General features: G+C 43.5%; 2 protein-coding genes and 1 long non-coding RNA gene across 3 annotated transcripts; 1 reads left to right on the forward strand and 2 right to left on the reverse strand.

Moving 5' to 3' along the window:
• Window positions 1–1,485: 1,485 nt before the first annotated feature.
• Window positions 1,486–1,970, reverse strand: LOC111232988. Its single transcript, XR_002665577.1, has 3 exons — window positions 1,890–1,970; window positions 1,639–1,759; window positions 1,486–1,554 (listed from the first exon to the last, which is right to left on the reverse strand). It is a non-coding gene; the product is annotated as an uncharacterized LOC111232988 (long non-coding RNA).
• A 1,044-nt stretch (window positions 1,971–3,014) lies between these two features.
• Window positions 3,015–7,078, reverse strand: LOC111233007. The gene is made up of 16 exons (XM_022760731.1): window positions 7,024–7,078; window positions 6,701–6,828; window positions 6,452–6,592; window positions 6,307–6,375; window positions 6,046–6,216; window positions 5,865–5,961; window positions 5,561–5,778; window positions 4,808–5,167; window positions 4,591–4,711; window positions 4,306–4,511; window positions 4,089–4,206; window positions 3,834–4,006; window positions 3,625–3,719; window positions 3,378–3,496; window positions 3,156–3,286; window positions 3,015–3,044 (listed from the first exon to the last, which is right to left on the reverse strand). The coding sequence occupies exons 1-16, from the start codon at window positions 7,076–7,078 to the stop codon at window positions 3,015–3,017; spliced, it is 2,232 nt and encodes a 743-aa protein (XP_022616452.1).
• A 12-nt stretch (window positions 7,079–7,090) lies between these two features.
• Window positions 7,091–12,105, forward strand: LOC111233008. Its single transcript, XM_022760732.1, has 18 exons — window positions 7,091–7,130; window positions 8,041–8,130; window positions 8,307–8,434; window positions 8,597–8,737; window positions 8,811–8,882; window positions 9,277–9,447; window positions 9,529–9,625; window positions 9,704–9,918; window positions 9,994–10,144; window positions 10,209–10,417; window positions 10,501–10,618; window positions 10,703–10,908; window positions 10,985–11,102; window positions 11,185–11,357; window positions 11,465–11,559; window positions 11,644–11,762; window positions 11,844–11,984; window positions 12,056–12,105. Exons 1-18 carry the CDS (start codon window positions 7,091–7,093, stop codon window positions 12,103–12,105), a joined length of 2,334 nt encoding a protein of 777 aa, XP_022616453.1.
• Window positions 12,106–20,676: the final 8,571 nt, after the last annotated feature.

Consider the following 20,676-nt stretch of genomic DNA (forward strand, 5'->3'; position numbering starts at 1 on the left):
GCTTCAAGCTCCGTATCCGACCAACCTCGTCTAGGGAACAGGCAGGGGTTCAGGTTTACTGGTGGCCCCGCAACACTGAAAAAGTCCATTTGTGTAGCAGTAAGGGTCTCGTGGCTTTGTCTAGGCTCGTGGCGGTGCAGTTTCAGGAGGTTAGTGATGGCCTGGTCCTCCTCCTGGGTAAGCTGGAGAACGGCCCGGTTTGGCTGCGCTGGTGAGTGGATGGGGTTCGTTCTCCACCTGGGGCAGCCCAGGTCTCTAGTGGGGTGTGGCCCAGATCTGAATGGGTCTGGACGGTTTGGTGGAGCCAGACAGGCGGACATTACCGGTGGTGGAGTGTTGAGCTGAAAGCAATCGAGAACCTGATGAGGAGAGATGAGGCTGGTGAGATTGTTGAGGGTAAAGAGTAAATATCGGATCTCAATACGTGTGGATGAGCTCAGAAGTGATTGATGCTAATAGGACATAACAAGGTCAAACTACTGTGTTTACTGTTACGATATCTTCATGAACACAAATTTAATTTCTTGAACTGAGAAAAACAACAACTGTCCAGTGTAATAAGTCTTATAAGAGATGAAACTGTACAATGGCAGTCAGAAGAAAATATCCGTGGCACTCTGATTGTAGATGTGAAACTAAAAATACTTTATTAATATATGGATAGGCCACATGCACTTAGAGTCTTCATCCGTCTTCTTACACTGGACAGTTGTTTTTTTCCAGTTTATCTGACCACCGGCCTCATCCTGGGACAGCACCTGGTTTCACAGTTTTTCTTTTTTACGTTCTCCACAATACCTTTTTGACCCCGTGCAGCGCTCTGCCTGTTTTTCTTCTCATGATGTTTATTCTCAGCTCTCGCTCATTTTGTTTTTCTAAACTGAAACAGATGTATGGCTGATGCGATGTCTTCACTGCCCCCTCCTTCTTTCGCTTGGTCTCCATTTCCCTTCAGCCCCCCCCCCTCAGTTTAGGGTCTTAGCTCTGTCTGACAGGACTGAGCCAATCTTATTAAACGTCCTCGTCTGTCTGATCCTCTCCAGAAGCTCTAACCCCCCCCCACCACCTCCACCTCCACCCACAGAGCAGAGGCCAGGCTGCCAGCAGGGAACTGTGTGGGAACCCTCCTCATCACCTCTATCTGTATTAATTACATTACATGATTGGAGAAAATGAATGTATCAAACACACGGGGATCAGGAATGATGGTTTAAGGTCATTCATTTGAGATCGAAGGGTAAAGGACTGACTTCACAAACACATTTACTAGATATAACAGTACCACAAAAACAAGTGTTTTCTGAACATCATGTATTATCTCTATTATATTGTGATTTATGAAAATGTGTCCAGGGATTAAATCCCATAATTGTTGGTGTATGAATGACAATGTCTATGGGTAGCCCTGGCAACCAGTTTTCAGATGTTGGTTCATGAGGTCCCAGCACTGAGCACACTTACTTACCCCCAAATCAGTCACTATGTTGGGGATCCTCCTGCCACAGCTCATGGCGGGGTCAGTGTAGAAGACCTCGACTGGGATGATGGGATGGACTGAAGAGAAGAAGCCATTAAACAGTCACTGAGGCTGCACAGCTGGATGAAGCTTTGACCCAGATGTGGTTGAAACCGACTCACCTGCTTGGTCGTTACAGCCTATGTGATGGTGCGCAAAGCCTGCAGCCATGTAGAGGGGCAGGAAGGAGGGGTGCTGCAGGGTCCTGGTGGAGAAAGAGGGCAGAACTTGCTGCCTGGGTCTCTGTTAGACGAGAAACATGGACGTTTGTCAGCTGATAAACTCACCACCACCACCACTTACAGTCTGCTTTGCTGACTGCTAGTGGTAAAGTCAATTTTAGGCCAAGAAACGAAAGTGATAGAAAACTCACGGCATGTCCTCCACTGCAGTTCATGGTTGACTTTCCTGTCCAGGGTTTGTAAATCGAAGAGAGTCAAAAGCGGCGTCTGCCTCACGCTGGTGTCAAAATGAGGGAAAGAAATGAAGTCAAAAATAAACACTAAAGTTGTAGCCGCTACCTGGTGGAAGAGCGTGACGACAAGCGCCCCCTGCTGGTTGACTCGAGATCCCGTTCATTTCACTGACCCGCTCTAATGAAAAAAAAAAAACAAAAAAAAAAACATGCCAAATATTAAGTCAGCTTTATGCAACATACTGTCAGTCATGTTTTTATGAAGCTAATGTAATTTTCAACTCAGCGAAAATGGTTTTCCTCATAATCCTGCATCCACCCATATTGGAGCAAACTGCACCAGGTGTCATCAATTAATGCCAATTAAGACATTTGGCTACATGCTGTTTCTACACACCATTGCAATTGGAAATGCGAAATCATATAGTTTATGGTCAGACATTTAACTTTATTAAAATTAAATCTACTCCTCCCGCAAAAGGAATCTATGAATATGTAATTACTTTTCATTTTAAAAGTTAAATACTGGACACAAGATGTCTCTTACACCGCTTAAAGTCTATCCTCTGTGTATGTGCAATGCAGGCATCAAGTTTCCAGAGGCACTTGTGTAAGGGGCCTGTTACCAGACTGGGATTTGGCTTGGAAACTAGTTGTGATGGCACGAAGCATGTTCACTGGTACAAGCTGTAATCTCAAGTTGAGAAGAGAAACTTTTCACCGTCAGCAGATGAATTTAAAAATGTGAATTTCAAACCAATCCAAGAGGTAACGATGAGTGGAGGGAAACTAAAGATTTAAATCTAGTTAAGGATAAATGATCAAGCCCTTAAACAAAAACTCTTAAACCAGGGTTCAGTTAAAAAAAAAAAAAAAACACAGCCTCTACATGTGTCTTATAGCATCTAGAAACTTCCTGTACCTGTCTCAAGTAGTTTCTGCCACTCCTCCATATTCCCATTTGTCTATGTAGTAAGTGTTGATGAATCAACAAAAAAAGACAAAGAAACAATTAAGAAAACAGTTTTATTAAATTTCCAGTTTTTCTATAAAAATTAGACATCCTTCAAATTTGTGCAGCGTTTACTTTGGTTTGCGAGGTTCCCTCAGCTCCTGTGGAGAAATGCCAAAATTTAACAAAAGTGAGGCCTGACCTCCTAAATGAATTTTTTTTTTTTTTTTTTTTAAGTCCTCACCTCTTTTCATGCCTATAAGATTGTGAACCTTCGTAACTCTGATGTAGCGGACAGGGGGGTAATGAGCAGGCAGGAAAGCTAGAGGTTCTCTGGTTGGTCTTTTGGAAGCAGGTGTGGTTTGAAGTGCTGTAATAGGTTTGATGGTGGGGATCTGTGGAGCTACAGTGCAAAAAAAAGGAGTGAATACTCAAACATCTAATATGGAGGGGTGATAACTGGTCATGTCCAGCAGGTGAGCCGCCCACTGTACCTGGTGTGGCCTGCGCATGATGGATGATGCTGCCGATACCGACTGTATCAGACTCAAACCTGTATGTCGAGAAGAGGCGATGGAGACCAGCCAGAGGATACGTACACTGCACTGTTATCCTGTAAGACAGGGACTGATTTACTGCCATGGATCTGGTGGGAAAATACTTTATAGTACTAGAACATTGTTGGCTTTTTAAAAAAAAAAAAAAAAAAGAAAAAAAAAAGGAAGGGGCGGTGTTACTCACCGCTCAGTAGCATCTTCAGAGGCTGCCTTGCTCACACCGACGTACTCCTTGTTGTAGGAAATCTCATTTTGATACGTCACATTTTCCTGGCCAAGCTAAAAAAAAAAGGTGCAAATAATTACTGTCTTTTCAAACATTTAACTTTACAGGCAGGATTCATCATGTTGCCAGAGACGAGCATTAGTTGGTTAAACGGGCATCAGCACTACCTTGACTATTGATCCGCAGCTGTTGAGTGGGAAAGAGAAGAGAGCCCTGCTGTCGTCTGCTTCCTTGGGTCCACAGTATTTGTCTACGAGGTTGGTTCTAGCAGGGATCCCTCCACTTGTGACGGCCCGAGACAAGTCAGCCACCACAGTCATCCTCCCATCAGTCGAACACACTGCAGAGAGGCGATTACAACTTGTCAACGACATGTAAAGTCCACAAAACCATCCACACAGTAAAGAACAGGATGATCTTACTGATCAGCTCAGTAGTGCTGAACGGACACGTCTTGACAGTTGAACTCTGGACCTCTGATGTTTCATGATCCCTCACAAGGATCTCAAAAGTGCCAAGGAATCCCTTCAGAGTAAAGTTCTACAAATACATACAATTTAGTTATAACTCTCCATATCAAGATCAGCTCCATTAACATCTTCTAGATCTAAAAATCAGAATTAATTTTCCTCATCCTACCTTGTATTCATATCCGTGGGTGTAGAGCGGCACGTTGAGCAGCAGACTCTGGCTGTCGTTGCTCATGATGTAGCTGTGCTGCGCTGCCAGCTCTGACGTCAGCAGCTCGGTGTCGATACTGATGTACCACAGGTAGTCAAAAGGCCGGTGGTCCAGTTTGAAGCTGATGCCAGACTCAGAACAGACGGCATCAAAGACTGGAGGAGCTGTTAAATACAGTATGATGGATGAGTAGCTGCTCCATGCTCAAATAGGATGAAACAAGCTTTAAAATTATTGACTTACAGACATCTGTGAACAACACAATGACGGTTGTTGGGTGGTAAAAAGACTCATTTTCAGGCAGAACAATCAGTGTGTAATTGATGTCCAGCCTGTATTGAAGAACTGCATCTGCTTTAGAGAACTAGCACAAAGAACATACATAATTACAAACCTCATCTGGTAGACAGTATAATATAAAAGCATGTATAAACCCAGTCAATATCAAAAAGGCCTTTACCTGCTGTATGACAACAGGGTCATCAAACGGCACCTTCAGAGTGTAACCACGGGTGCTGTTGGGCTGAATAACTTTTGTGATTGAGTGGATGCTTGTGTTTGTAAATGGAACCGTCAATTCTTGTCCGTTCAGCTGAACAGCTGCCAGCTCGGCGTCTTCAGGGACATCTCCGAGGTAGACGGTGAACAGTCGTTCTTCAACAACAGTTCGGTTGGCAGTGAAAACACGGCGGGGCAGCATCGGAGTGGCCAGCGTTCTGTGAAACCGGAGCCTCGTCTCTACCCGATCCTCATCCACCAAGATTTGCTCCAAGTACAGATGAAAGACGTAAAACTCGTAGAGGTCGCCAATCACAGAGCTCTGTGTAGGAGACATTAAATATGTCACTTCACAGATAAATATAATTATATTTTACTGTTGTGTTGCTTTCAGGTAATGCTCTCTGCACATAGTTGACCCCAAATTATACATGTTGGAGAACCGCATCTCATCTTCTGTAAAGATGTTTAATGCATCAGCAGAGCTGTCAAAACTCTAAATTTATTTGTTTTTTCCTTTACGACTTTACTGACGACTTATTTTCATTTTATAGTTTATTGCCATATGATTTTCCAGAGAGCAGGAGTGAGTGAGAATGTTTTATTGTTCCAATTTGTGGATCCTTGAATGTATCCGATGGTTCAGTTTAATTTAGACCGAGGCCGGTGAGAATTTATCCTCAAATACATCAACTTAACGTCAGTGTGTTCAGACCTTCCTGTATCCTCCTTCAGCATTATAGGGGATGCTGATCTGGACTGTGGCGTTGTGCTTCCTCACAGTGTAGCCTCTCTCCTCTGCAACCGGCTGCTCCACAAGTTCACCATCCACACCGATGTGGACCTGCGTATCGTGCTGACCAGACACCAGCGGGTGCAGCACCTCAGGGGTCTCCCACATCATGTATCCATCGTCATCATATGATCCTTTATCTGTTTAGACAAGGGCCAGTATTACAAGTCTGCATGGTCATAAATAAAAAGATAAGTAATAGGAAAATAAAGACTGTAATACTGACGCATGGAGCAGGCAGCCACCAGGTCGACCATGAGAACAAACCAGCTTTGTCTGGAGAACATGGATGCATGGACCACCTCTACTGGAACACCATTCACCTGGAGAGAGACTCAAAAAAAATCCAAAACCTGCTTTGGACCGAATGCTTCACAACACACAGACATTGCGCAGCAGCTCTTTACCTCTGTGCTGAATGAGTCAGGTTGTCCATACGGCGTACGAAACACAAGCCTTCCAGCTGTAAGGTCAAACACGTAGCCCTGCTTACGAGCGTCGGAGAGGGTCATAGGCATCGACTGCTCCTCTGCTCTCTGAAACGTCACCTGCCAGTCTGAAGTGTTGGAACTATGCGCCTGGAACCAGAACACAAAGTGGCTTCAAGACCGACGAATTCATCATCATCATCATCATCATCATCGAAATTCAACTGTGACTGAACTTACAGATTTAACGGCATTCCAGTCCTCCTTCTTAGCCGCAGATGCACATGGGACTTCACTCCTCACAGACACCTGCAGAGAAGTCACAACTAGCTCACATCCGAATGTACTCCATATGTAAAATAATCCGATTTGTAACCGTGCTTACTTCCATGTAGTTCTCCTCACAGGTAACCTCTCTGGGAGACCAGGGGAGAGAGGGAGAACAGGTCTTGTTCAAGGCATAGGCGACCTCCTTTCCTTCATGGTTTGCAATCAGGTTGAAGTTGAATGTGAACACTTCGTCATCCTGAGAGACCCAGAAGATTTTATTTCCTTTGGGCCACAGCAGGCCTGTGTGTGTGTGTGTGTGTGTGTGTGTGTGTGTGTGTGTGTGTGTGTGTGTGTGTGTGTATACCTTGTTGTCAGTGTGACAGCTGAAGACAGAGGCTCGGAGCTCCACGTGGCCCCGCAGAGGGAGAACACCGACACTGTAGCCACACTTCGCTGCATACTGCTCAGTGATGGGGTAAACACCTGTTGCATCTGGAAGACAAATACTACACCATTAATTTTGCCCAGTATTTACTCCTTTATTTAAGAGTATAGATTCTCACTTCACACTATCTAATGGGTGCTAGTGAGGGTTCTCATTTAAAATAGTGTTTGATGACAAATCCTCTCATAATTTAGTTCCCCGTTGCCTGAGCTGTAGATGTAATGAAGCTGTGCAGGACTCACCAACAGCCTCAAAGCGAGGTTCCTCTCCAGTGAAGGAGAGATCAACAGCTATCATGAAGTAACGATCATGACACTCCATATGAAGAACTCCTGTATGAACAGACAAGGTGAGATCTCAGTATTGATCGCCTACCAATCACTGTGAGCCCATTAAGCAAAACATTTATTTACCATCAAGGATGTGGTCAGACTTTGCAGGCAAGCACACAGACAGGAGTAAGGCCACACTGCAAGAGAAAAGCATATCACCTACATGCAGAAATGCCACCAGAAATAATGCATTATATTGCCACAAACACAACTTACCCAAAGCAAAACCCAAAAGCCATAGCCACTGATGTGTTGGCAGTGTCTAAAGCTAGCCCAGCTGCTAGCAAACTACACCTGCTAACCAACACAAGCTAAAGTGAACCACTTGCTTGATGCATCCTGGCCACACTGGCATCATGTGCTGCCATCTCCTACACCAGCTTTTATCAGTTCATTTCTTCGCCCGTGAGGTTGGCAGGGAGGTGAGCTCCAACCTCAGCAGGTGCAGATGATCGGAAGCTTTGATTGCTAATGAGCGACACGTGCGGCTGTAGCTCGTCGGAAGCCTCCAGTTAATCAGTGAATAAACTGGCGTATAAAAGCTGGTGGAGGAGACCCCCACCACACGGTGCCAGTGTGACCGGGATAGATCAAGCAAGTGGTTCAAGTTAGCTTGTGTTGGTTAGCAGGTGTAGTTTGCTAGCTGCTAGGCTAGCTTTAGACACTGCCAACACATTAGTGACTATGGCTTTTGGATTTTGCCTTGGGTAAGGAGATATATTGGTTATTTATAAGCACTGTGTTGCCATTGATGCAGTCGTATTGCTTGAGATTTATACATGCCTTTGCCTTCCAGCGTGACCTTGCTCCTGTCTGTGTGGTCAACTGCAAAGTGTGATCACATTCCCAATGGTAAGACTTAAAATTATTTGTTTCTAGGCCCACAATAATAATTGGACCATCCTGACACCTTGTCTGTTCATACAGGAGTTCTTCATATGGAGTGTCGTGATCGGTACTTCATGATGGCTGTTGATCTCTCCTTCACCGGAGAGGAACCTCGCTTTGAGGCTGTTGGTGAGTCCTGCACAGCTTCATTACCACCTGCAGCATGGGGCAACAACCGTGTTGGAGTAGGAGTATTGTAATTTTAAATTCCAACCAAAGTTTCTCAGTGCACAAATATCTCATGGAATAAATGAGGCTCAAACTTTGCTCCAACTCTTAATCAAACTGATGTGACTGTCTTCCAGATGCAACAGGTGTGTACCCCATCACTGAGCAGTATGCGGCCCAGTGTGGTTACACTGTCGGTGTTCTCCCTCTGCAAGACCAAGTGGCGCTCCGAGCCTCTTACTTCAGCTGTCACACTGACAACATGGTGTGTACAAATAGCATTGTGTTTGTACACGTTTATCTACACACACTAAATTACTGTACACACAGGAAAAGGTGTGACCTACTCTCCATCTATCTGGAGTTCTAATTCTGCCAACCTGGTTTCTTTTGTACAACACCATACGTCTCCTTCTGGGTCTGTCAGGATGATGAAGTGTTCACATTCAAGTTCAACCTGATTGTAAACCATGAAGGAAAGGAGGTCACCTACGCCATGAACAAGACCTGTTCTCCCTCTCTCCCCTGGTCTCCCAGAGAGGTTACCTGTGAGGAGAACTACATGGAAGTAAGCACGGTTACATCTGATATTTATAACTGAGAACTGATGGAGCTGCTCGCTAACCTTGACTTCTCTGTAGGTGTCGGTGAGGAGTGACGTGGCCTGTCCAACTGGGACGAAGAAGGATGACTGGGACGCTGCTGTCCAAACTGTATGTTGACCTTGCCTTCTGTGGGAAATTTTCTTTTTTTAGGAAACGATTTACCTGTTTAAATGCTGTGCTTTCATTTCTNCGCCATGAACAAGACCTGTTCTCCCTCTCTCCCCTGGTCTCCCAGAGAGGTTACCTGTGAGGAGAACTACATGGAAGTAAGCACGGTTACATCTGATATTTATAACTGAGAACTGATGGAGCTGCTCGCTAACCTTGACTTCTCTGTAGGTGTCGGTGAGGAGTGACGTGGCCTGTCCAACTGGGACGAAGAAGGATGACTGGGATGCTGCTGTCCAAACTGTATGTTGACCTTGCCTTCTATGGGAAATTTTCTTTTTTTTTAGGAAACGATTTACCTGTTTAAATGCTGTGCTTTCATTTCTCTCCCCAGTCGTATACTTCAGCCACCACAGACTGGCAGGTGATGTTCCAGAGGGTGGAGCAGGAGTTGACGCCAATGAACCTTTCTGAAGCTCAAAAGCAGGGCTACGAGTTTGACCTGACGGATGGGAGGCTTGTATTTCGTACGCCGTATGGACAACCTGACTCATTCAGCACGGAAGTAAAGAGCTGCTGCACAATGTCTGTCCTGAGGAAGAAAATTTAGTCCAAAGCAGGTTTTGATTTTTGAGTCTCTCTCCAGGTGAATGGTGTTCCAGTAGAGGTGGTCCATGCAACACTGTTCTCCAGACAAAGCTGGGTTGTCCTCATGGTCGACCTGGTGGCTGCCTGCTCCCTGTGTCAGTATTTGTTTTTTATACTGTGGCTGCTTTTCCCCTTGACAAACAATATAGATTTAACTGGTGTAAAATCCACAGATGACGGCTCATATGATGACGACGGATACATGATGTGGGAGACCCCTGAGGTGCTGCACCCGCAGGTGTCTGGTCTGCACGATACGCAGGTCCACGTTGGTGTGGATGGTGAACTTGTGGAGCAGCCGGTTGCAGAGGAGAGAGGCTACACTGTGCAGCACAACGCCACAGTCCAGATCAGCATCCCCTATAATGCTGAAGGAGGATACAGGAAGGTCTGAAGAGATGCATGAACAGTTATGAAGTTTACAGTATTTTCTTTAGACATGACAGCATTTTGTACTTTTCAGAGCTTTGTGGATGATGACCTGTACGAGTACTACGTCTTTCACCTCTACCTGGAGCAAATCTCGGTGGATGAGGATCATGTTGACACCAGGCTTCGCTTCCACAGGACACTTTACACTCCTCTGCTGCCACGCCCTGTTTTCACTGAAAACAGTAAGTTTCCCATCGACCCTCTTTGCCTGTGTTGCATCAACTGACTGTCTGTTTTTCATTTCAGGAACAATCCATGAGGAACATGTGTTCACCATCTACCTGGGAGATGTCCCTGACGATGTTGAGCTAGCTGCTGTTAATTTGAATGGACACAAATGCACAATACCGTTTACAAACACAAGCAGCCACACCATCACAAAAGTTGCTCATCCCAACAACACCCATGGCTACACTCTGAGGGTGCCTTTTGGTGACCCTGTTGTCATACAGCAGGTAATGGTCTTTTGGCATCTTTAAGTGTCAGGCTGGTTTATTCCTCCAGCTTGATCAGTCAGAGTTAATGTTTTCTGTCCTAGTTCTCCATAAAAGATGCAGCTATGCAGCAGAGGCTCGACATCAACTACACCCTGACAGTTCTGCCTGAAAACGAGCCTTTTTACCACCTGGCATCAGTCATGGCACTAACAGATGTCTGTAAGTCGCTAACCTTGTATTTAGACAGGCTCAAGCCAACTCCTGCATGGAGCAGCTACTCATCCATCATACTGTATTTAACAGCTCCTCCAGTCTTTGATGCCGTCTGTTCTGAGTCTGGCATCAGCTTCAAACTGGACCACCGGCCTTTTGACTACCTGTGGTACATCAGTATCGACACCGAGCTGCTGACGTCAGAGCTGGCAGCGCAGCACAGCTACATCATGAGCAACGACAGCCAGAGTCTGCTGCTCAACGTGCCGCTCTACACCCACGGATATGAATACAAGGTAGGATGAGGAAAATCACATTAAGCAAACTCATGTTTGAACATGGAAAGCAGTAACCAAGCTGTGCGTTTTGCAGGACATTACTCTGAAGGGATTCCTTGGCACTTTTGAGATCCTTGTGAGGGATCATGAAACATCAGAGGTCCAGAGTTCAACTGTCAAGACGTGTCCGTTCAGCACTACTGAGCTGATCAGTAAGATCATCCTGTTCTTTACTGTGTGGATGGTTTTGTGGACTTTACATGTCGTTGACAAGTTGTAATCGCCTCTCTGCAGTGTGTTCGACTGATGGGAGGATGACTGTGGTGGCTGACTTGTCTCGGGCCGTCACAAGTGGAGGGATCCCTGCTAGAACCAACCTCGTAGACAAATACTGTGGACCCAAGGAAGCAGACGACAGCAGGGCTCTCTTCTCTTTCCCACTCAACAGCTGTGGCTCCATCGTCAAGGTAGTGCTGCTTCATGTACTCATTACTGTTACACACTTAATCCTCAATTACATTTACATGTGCTGACATAACTGCCTGCACCCAAATGTAAATGCTTTTTGTTGCAGCTCAACAAGGGGAGTGTGACGTATGAAAATGAGATTTTCTTCAGCAAGAAGTTTCGAGCTCAGAAAAATCCAGACTTCAGCAGTGTGACTGAAAGGTGCAACTCTTCAGCATCTAAAAAATCTTCATGTCATTTGCCATCACTCAACTATCATCATGGCTAAACTGTCCTGTCTTACAGGGTTATAATGCAGTGTACGTATCCTCTGGCTGGCCTCCATCGTCTCTTCTCGGTGTACAGGTTTGAGTCCGACACAGTTGGCTTCGGCCGCATCCTACATTCTGCAAACTCGACTGAAGGTAGGCGACCCACTGGTCAGACTGGATCAATGGCATCACTCAGCATCTTGCTTGCTGACAATTTGTTTGGTCATACTCTAGATCTACAGAGTCCCACCATCGAGCCCACTACAGTGCTTCAAACTCCAGTACCTGCTACCAGACGTGGCACGAGACCTGGTTACCACCCTCCTGCTCAGCATATCAAAGTATCCAGCTATCTGAAGAATCTCTCAAAGAGAGGTGAGCGACTTATTTGAAACTTGGTTAAATGTGAATCGTAAGTTTTTATTAATCTTGAATTTTGTTCACAGGAGGCCGAGGATCATCACAAGTGAAAGTGACACCATATTTTGGATTGTGATTTAATGTATTTTAAATGGAATCAATAAACTTGTATTTGTATAAAAAAATTAATGCTCCAGACTCATCAATAAGTGGAACCAACCTTACATTGAGAGCCAGTGCTTATACAAAATCTAGGTAGTCAAACTCAAGTTAGTCCTAATTCTAGTCATGACTCAACTGTTGAGCTGACTTGTTCAGTCAGCTGAAACCATCTTAAGAGATAAATGTGTCAAGTTGGGTGAGGGAGAGCCATAAGACTCATATTACATCTTTCAAAGCCATAGCAACATGTTGGTTTACACACAGTATTTGACTTTGCATTGCGCTGCTCTAATCCAAAAATGATCGAGTTTAACACTCCTCTTCTGAGCCTCAAAGTGACGTTGCTCTCCAGTGACGGCGAGCAACAGCTGTCATGAAGTAACAATCACGACACTATGAACTCCTGTATGAACAAACATGTCAGGATGGTCCAGATATTGTGGGCCTAGAAGCAAACATTTTACATTAGGAATGTGATCAGTTTGCAGCTGACCAGACAGGATGAAGTCATGTATAAATCAGAAGCAATATGGCTGCATCAATGGCAACACAGTGCTTATAAATTACCATTAAATCTCCTTACAAGGCAAAAGCCAGTCACTAATGTGTTGGTAGTGTCTAAAGCTATCCTAGCTGCTAGCAAACTACACCTGCTAACATGAACCACTTGCTTGAGATATCCCAGCTCTCAGAGGCTATAGCCACGTGTTGCTCATTAGCAATCAAAGCTCTTTCAATTGGATGTTTTGACTTGTGGCAGGAAAAGCAAATGTAACAAACATTGATGGCTCCTGTCCATTTAAATGTCCCAGTGAACCAGCATGTTCACTACTCGATACTGGAACTAGGACACAAATGCAATGCAGACATTTCTAACTCCACCTGTACACATCAATTATAACACCCTCATTAGCACTTGGTTATTGGCCTGGTGTAAATATCCGAGTAGTGACACTGCAAGCATGAACAAAGAATTGTGCATGCAAAGCATCAGTAGACAAATGCCAGTTTATCAGAACACTCTTTAATGAACAAAGAAGAGACAATAACTTAATTTCTCAAACCCTGTCAAAATAAAAACTAAAGAGATGATAGACATAAAATAATTTAAAACAAACACCTAATAAAAAATAAAATAGTGTTCACTGATTTAATTCACAGATCCAGTACGCAGAACCAAATGTGCAGAGCATGAGAAGCAGCAGGGAGGCATGCATCAATGTTTTCCACACTGAAACTCCAGAGAAGAGAAAACATGAGACAAGAGGTTAAAGATCTTCCTTCCACAGATGAACATAAAATATCTGAATTACATTTGGCGTAACTCAGTTCCAATACGAGAAGTGGACTGAGGTATTTGCATTTACATTTAGCGCAGTGTTAACAATGTTTTAAACCTCCACTACCTTGATGATGTTTTTCTTGTTGCTCAAGATTCACCGTCCATTTCCTTTGACCTGAACGGGGAGGAATTTATATTACATATTTTCTATGTAATTATCACAAATCAGGAGCTTTTCACACACACACACACACACACACACACACCTGTGTTTGCAGCTTCCCTGCGTGTGCGTTTAACTGGCATCATTGGTGAAAGGTCCAGAGATGTGTACACAGGATGTTGGATAGCAAGAGTACTGGTATGGTTTGCAGGGTAGCGACACTGGATTGTCAGTCTAAAAAACACAAGACATGTGTAAACGCTAATTTGACTTTTCTAAAGACGGACTGAGTTCAGTGTAGTTTTCTCACCTGTACGGAGAATCTCTGTGTATAACGGGATCATCCAAAGGCAGAAAATCTTGAGTGTAGCTGATCTGGTTTTCATAAACCAGGAAATCTCCCTCGGTCTAAAGAAATGTGAGGAGATGAGAACAGAACAGAACAGAACGTATATTTGCCGTGTGGACTGTGAATAATCTAAGTCCCTCACAGTGACAAGTGTCCCGCAGGAGTCAAGGCTGAAGCTGAACAGAGCTCTGGCACTGTCCGTCTCCATGGGAACACATGTGGGGTCCGATAGAGCGGTTCGGTTGGGGTGAGTGGGCGGGATGGTGTGGGTGGTGTCGACCACTGCCACCATCCTCCCTTCTGGCAAACAAACTGTCAGAGACACACCATCATGAACTACCACTAAAACATAAATGGTAATTAAATATAATATTAATAATTAACAAACAATATCATTAATTAAATATAAAAAGATTTTGATGTTTTATGCTTCAGTCTGAGCTTCCAGCGTTTACCTATTAGTTCTCGAGCAGGAAAGGTGCATTGATGGACAAGACTGTCCTGCAGCTTCAGAGACTCTGCATCCACAACAGACACTTCCACTCCAGCAACAAGACCCTGCAATGTCAGCTCCTACATGGGGAAAAGTTTGCAAACATGTTCATATTAACTGTTGCAGTGGAGCGACAGTAAGAGTCTTGCAAAGAAAATTATATTGTAGACAAGAATAAACACTGTGGATCTTTTTTTGTAACCACTAATAGGATGTGAAAAGCAGAAACTTGTTTCATCAAAGTAGCCACAAGGTGTTAAAGTCTCGTCTTTGCACTGAGATACTTTTAAGAAACGAAGACCGGGGAGTGCAGCTAATCCTTAATTTCCTCTGAGAGTTAATTTACTGAATTGCAAACACAGATGGCATCCTTGTATGTGATTCAATTAGATGGACACCAGGCATTAGCTGAGTAAATTAGTGATTAAAAGAAAAGCTATTAAGTTGAAAACAAATCTGTTATCCCTGAAAAATAGTTAAATTAAGATGAAATTCACACTGATCCTGTGGATAAAAACAAAGATACTTGGCAAGAAAATTTAAAATCACAAGGGGAAAAAAAAAAAAAAGAAGCGCAGATTGATTCACCTCATACTTCATCCCAGAGCTGTAGAGAGGGATCTCCACAGTTAAGTAGTCCTCCTCTGCCTCCACCACGAACCCACCCATCTCCACCAGGTCCCAGTCCAGCCTGCGGGCTCCGAGCAACAGCTCCCACTGCAGCTCGCCCTGGGCCCCATGGTGCAGCAGCACCAGCAGGCTGCTCTCTGTGCACTTCCCTTCCAGTCTGGGGGAACCTGGAGCTGCACCAGGATGGATGGGGAATCAGAGACATGTCAGTGGGGCTCTGAGGTTTTTGTGTTTTCAGGGAACAGATTAGCATTTTTGTTAGTTTTGAACAAATGCTTTACATTTATTATCCAGAGTGTTTCACTGCTGGTTAGTTTGTATCTCAATTACAACAACCACAACTCACTTTTATCCCATCAACTATCAATTATATATACTTTTATTTTAATGTTACATTTCAGTGATCAGTGAAATGGATTATAAATCTCAAGGTAACCTCCACAAGTTGCTGTTCATATCACAATAAAATGAAGAAACAAACTCTGGCAGCATTGTAGTTAGAAAAACCAATCAGTATGGTGATGGTAGATGAAAACAAACTCAAAAAGCGTAACCAGTAACTCACCTGTGAACTCAACACTATGCTCTACGGTGGCTTGATGGTAAAACAGTTCTCTACTGGGTGAGATGTGAAGCGTAAAGGTGAAAGTGAAGCTGTACGTTTTATAGCCAGCACCTATATACTGGGATTAGACAGCAGGATGTTTCAAAGGCTTTTGAACTTCTACACGTGAGAAAGCTGCTTCATGTTTGCCACTCTCACCTCAGGGATTATTTTTGGGTGCGACAACGGAAAACTGAGCTGGTAGGAGAAGCTCCCGTTAACGTGGGAGAGCCTGGACACCGCAAGGTCTGTGTCAGTCTGTGTTTGGAGGCTTTGGGTCCAGGTTAAAAGGTCACCACCACCGTCTATGGTCACCTTCTGGAGGGAGACATCAGGTGCAAAGGGGCCTAAAGTGACAGAAAATAATCCCTCGGATGGGACCGTGCCTGTGGAGGGAGAGGGACAGATGCATCTTCAAAACACTGGAAACATGATTCAGTGATTTTTTTTGTGTAATTGCAAAAGTATTCAATGAAATGACAGATCCACTGCTCTTTTCCTATTTTGCAATGTTCAATACAATTAAATATGTTTCACTATTATGCTCAACATCACACACAAATACAAGCTTTAACAATTCTATGGAATTGATAATATTGAATTATCAAAAAGGAACTGAAAGGAAATGCACACAAAGTAAGGAGGGCAGCTCTGATGCAACCTTTTTATTTAAAATTCTATAGATGACCATTTAGGCAGACCTTACCTCCATCTGTATGAATACTGTTAGCACCTAGCCCTTGTTCTTTTGAATCAACTGAATATACATAAATACGCTAAAAATGGTGTAAGAAAGCCTCACTGTTGGTCAAGATGGGGGTTTGAGGGATGGCAGGAGTCTTCAGCAGCCTGAAGGAGCGATGCTGTGTGAGAGGCCAACGCTCGTCCTCCCACTGCCTCATAAAGAACAGATCCACGGACATGGACTGGCTGTACCGTCCCCTGACAACACCACTCTGGAAAAATCACAGCAGTCACACTGAGAAATGTCCGTACGTTTTAATTGATTTTACTTAACGTACATTAGTTCAAGTTAAAATATATTCATGCTGCATATTCCAAGAGCAACACGTGCTTATTAATTACCATTAAATCCCTTACAAGGCAAAAAAGCCAGTCACTAATGTGTTGGTAGTGTCTAAAGCTATCCTAGCTGCTAGCAAACCTACACCTTGCTAACATGAACGTCAACTTGCTTGAGATATCCCAGCTCTCAGAGGCTATAGCCACGTGTTTGCTCCATTAGCAAAATCAAAGCTCTATTCAATTGGAATGTTTTTGACTTGGTGGCAGGAAAAAGCAAAATGTAACAACATTGATGGCTCCATGTCCATTTAAATGTCCAGTGACCAGCATGTTTCACCTACTCGATACTGGAACTAGGACACAAAATGCATGCAGACATTTCTAACTCACCTGTTACACATCATTATAAACACCCTCTTACACTTGGTTATTGTGCCTGGTGTAATATACCGGTAGTGACACTGCAAGCTGAACAGAAAGAATTGCTGCATGCAAAAGCATCGTAGACATGCCAGTTTATCAGAACACTCTTTAATGAACAAAGAAGAGGACAATAACTAATTTCTCAAACCCTGTCAAATAAAAACTAAAGGTTTGATAGACATTTAATTAAATTACAAACACCTAAAAAAATAAAATAGATGTTCACTGATTAAATTCACAGAATCCAGTACGCACACAAAATGTGCAGAGCATGAGAGCAGCAGGAGGCAATGCATCATGTTTTCCACACTGAAACTTCCAGAGAAGAGAAAAACATGGAGAGACAAGAGGGTTAAAAGATCTTCCTTCCACAGATGAACATAAAATATCTGATTCTTTGCAGTACTCGTTCCATACGAGAAAGTGGACTGAGGGTATTTGACATTTACAGTTTAGCGCAGTTGTTTAACAATGTTTTAAACCTCCAACTACCTTTGATGATGTTTTTCTTTGTTGCTCATAGATTCACGTCCATTTTCCTTGTGACCTGAACGGGGAGGAATTTATATTAACATAATTTTCTATGTTAATTATCACAAATTCAGTGAGCTTTTTACACACACACACACCACACACACACACACCTGTGGTGTGCAGCTTTCCCTGCGTGTGCGTTTAAACTGGCATCATTGGTTTGAAAGTCCAGAGATGTGCTACACAGGATGTTGGAAGCAAGAGTAACTGGTATGGTTTGCAAGGGTAGCGACACTGGTTGTCAGTCCTAAAAAACACAGACATGTGGTAAACGCTAATTTGACTTTTCTAAAAAAGACGGACTGAAGTTCAGGTTGTGTTTTCTCACCTGTCGGAGTCTCTGTGTAATAACGGGATCATCAACAGGCAGAAAATCTTGAGGTGTAGCTGATCTGGTTTCATAAACCAGGAAATCTCCTCGGTCTAAAGAAATGTGAGGAGATGAGAACAGAACAGAACAGAACGTATATTTGCCGTGTGGATTGTGAATAATCTAGTCCCTCACAGTGACAAGTGTCCCGCAGGGAGTCAAGGCTGAAGCTGAACAAGAGCTTAAGGCACTGTCCGTCTCCATGGGAACACATGTGGGGTCCGATAGAGCGGTTCGCGTTGGGGTGAGTGGGCGGGATGGTGTGGGTGGTGTCGACCACTGCCACCATCCTCCCTTCTGGCAAACAAACTGTCAGAGACACACCATCATGAACTACCACTAAAACATAAATGGTAATTAAATATAATATTAATAATTAACAAACAATATTATTAATTAAATATAAAAAAGATTTTGATGTTTTATGCTTCAGTCTGAGCTTCCAGCGTTTACCTATTAGTTTCTCGAGCAGGAAAGGTGCATTGATGGACAAGACTGTCCTGCAGCTTCAGAGACTCTGCATCCCACAACAGACACTTCCACTCCAGCAACAAAGACCCTGCAATGTCAGCTCCTACATGGGGAAAAGTTTGCAAACATGTTCATATTAACTGTTGCCAGTGGAGCGACAGTAAGAGTCTTGCAAAGAAAATTATATTGTAGACAAGAATAAACACTGTGGATGCTTTTTTGTAACCACTAATAGGATGTGAAAAGCAGAAAACTTGTTTTCATCAAAGTCAGCCACAAGGTGTTTAAAGTCTCGTCTTTGCATGAGATACTTTTAAGAAACGAGACCGGGGAGTGCAGCTAATCCTTAATTTCCTCTGAGAGTTAATTTACTGAATTGCAAACACAGATGGCATCCTTGTATGTGATTCAATTAGATGGACACCAGGCATTAGCTGAGTAAATTAGTGATTAAAAGAAAAGCTATTAATTGAACAAATTGTTATTCCTGAAAAAATAGTTAAATTAAGATGAAATCACCACTGATCCTGTGGATAAAAACAAAGATACTTGGCAAGAAAATTTAAAAATCACAAGGGGAAAAAAAAAAAAAGAAGCGCAGATTGATTCACCTCATACTTCATCCCAGAGCTGTAGAGAGGGATCTCCACAGTTAAGTAGTCCTCCTCTGCCTCCACCACGAACCCACCCATCTCCACCAGGTCCAGTCCAGCCTGCGGCTCCGAGCAACAGCTCCCACTGAGCTCGCCTGGGCCCCATGGTGCAGCAGCACCAGCAGGCTGCTCTCTGTGCACTTCGCCCTCAGTCTGGGGAACCTGGAGCTGCCACCAGGATGGATTGGGGAATCAGAGACATGTCAGTGGGGCTCTGGAGGTTTTTGTGTTTTCAGGGAACAGATTAGCATTTTGTTAGTTTTTGAACAAATGCTTTACATTTATTATCCAGAGTGTTTCACTGGCTGGTTAGTTTGTATCTCAATTACAACAACCACAACTCAACTTTTATCCCCATCAACTACAAGATTATATAACTTTTATTTAATGTTACATTTTCAGTGATCAGTGAAATGGATTATAAATCTCAAGGTAATCTCCACAAATTGCTGTTCATATGCACAATAAAATGAAGAAAACAAACTCTGGCAGCATTGTAGTTAGAAAACCAATCAGTATGGTGATGGTAGATGAAAACAAACTCAAAAAGCGTAACCAGTAAACTCACCTGTGAACTCAACACTATGCTCTACGGTGGCTTGATGGTAAAACAGTTCTCTACTGGGTGAGATGTGAAGCGTAAAGGTGAAAGTGAAGCGGTACGTTTTATAGCCAGCACCTATATACTGGATTAGACAGCAGGATGTTTCAAAGGCTTTTTGAACTTCTTACACGTGAAGAAAGCTGCTTCATGTTTGCCACTCTCACCTCAGGGATTATTTTTGGGTGCGACAACGGAAACTGAAGCTGGTAGGAGAAGCTCCGTTAAACGTGGAGAGCCTGGACACCGCAGGTCTGTGTCAGTCTGGTTTGGAGGCTTTGGGTCCAGGTTAAAAGGTCACCACCACCGTCTATGGTCACCTTCTGGAGGGAGACATCAGGTGCAAAGGGGCCTAAAGTGAGAAACGAAAATAATCCCTCGGATGGGACCGTGGCCTGTTGAGGGAGAAGGAACAGATGCATCTCAAAACATGGAAACATGATTCAGTGATTTTTTTGTTTGTGTAATTGCAAAAGTATTCAATGAAATGACAGATCCACTGCTCTTTTCCTATTTTGCAATGTTCAATACAATTAAATATGTTTCACTATTATGCTCAACATCACACACCAAATACAAGCTTTAACAATTCTATGGAATTGATTAATATTGAATTATCAAAAAGGAACTGAAAGGAAATGCACACAAAGTAAGGAGGGCAGCTCTGATGCAACCTTTTTATTTAAAATTCTATTAGATGACCATTTAGGCAGACCTTACCTCATCTGTATGAATACTGTTAGCACCTAGCCCTTGTTCTTTTGAATCAACTGAATTATACATAAATACGCTAAAAATGGTGTAAGAAAGCCTCACTGTTGGTCAAGATGGGGGTTTGAGGGATGGCAGAGTCTTCAGCAGCCTGAAGGAGCGATGCTGTGTGAGAGGCCAACGCTCGTCCTCCCACTGCCTCATAAAGAAAAGATCCACGGACATGGACTGGCTT

The sequence above is a fragment of the Seriola dumerili genome, unplaced genomic scaffold, assembly GCF_002260705.1.
Source record: "Seriola dumerili isolate Sdu_G_001 unplaced genomic scaffold, Sdu_1.0 BDQW01000362.1, whole genome shotgun sequence".
Classification (NCBI taxonomy): domain Eukaryota; kingdom Metazoa; phylum Chordata; class Actinopteri; order Carangiformes; family Carangidae; genus Seriola; species Seriola dumerili.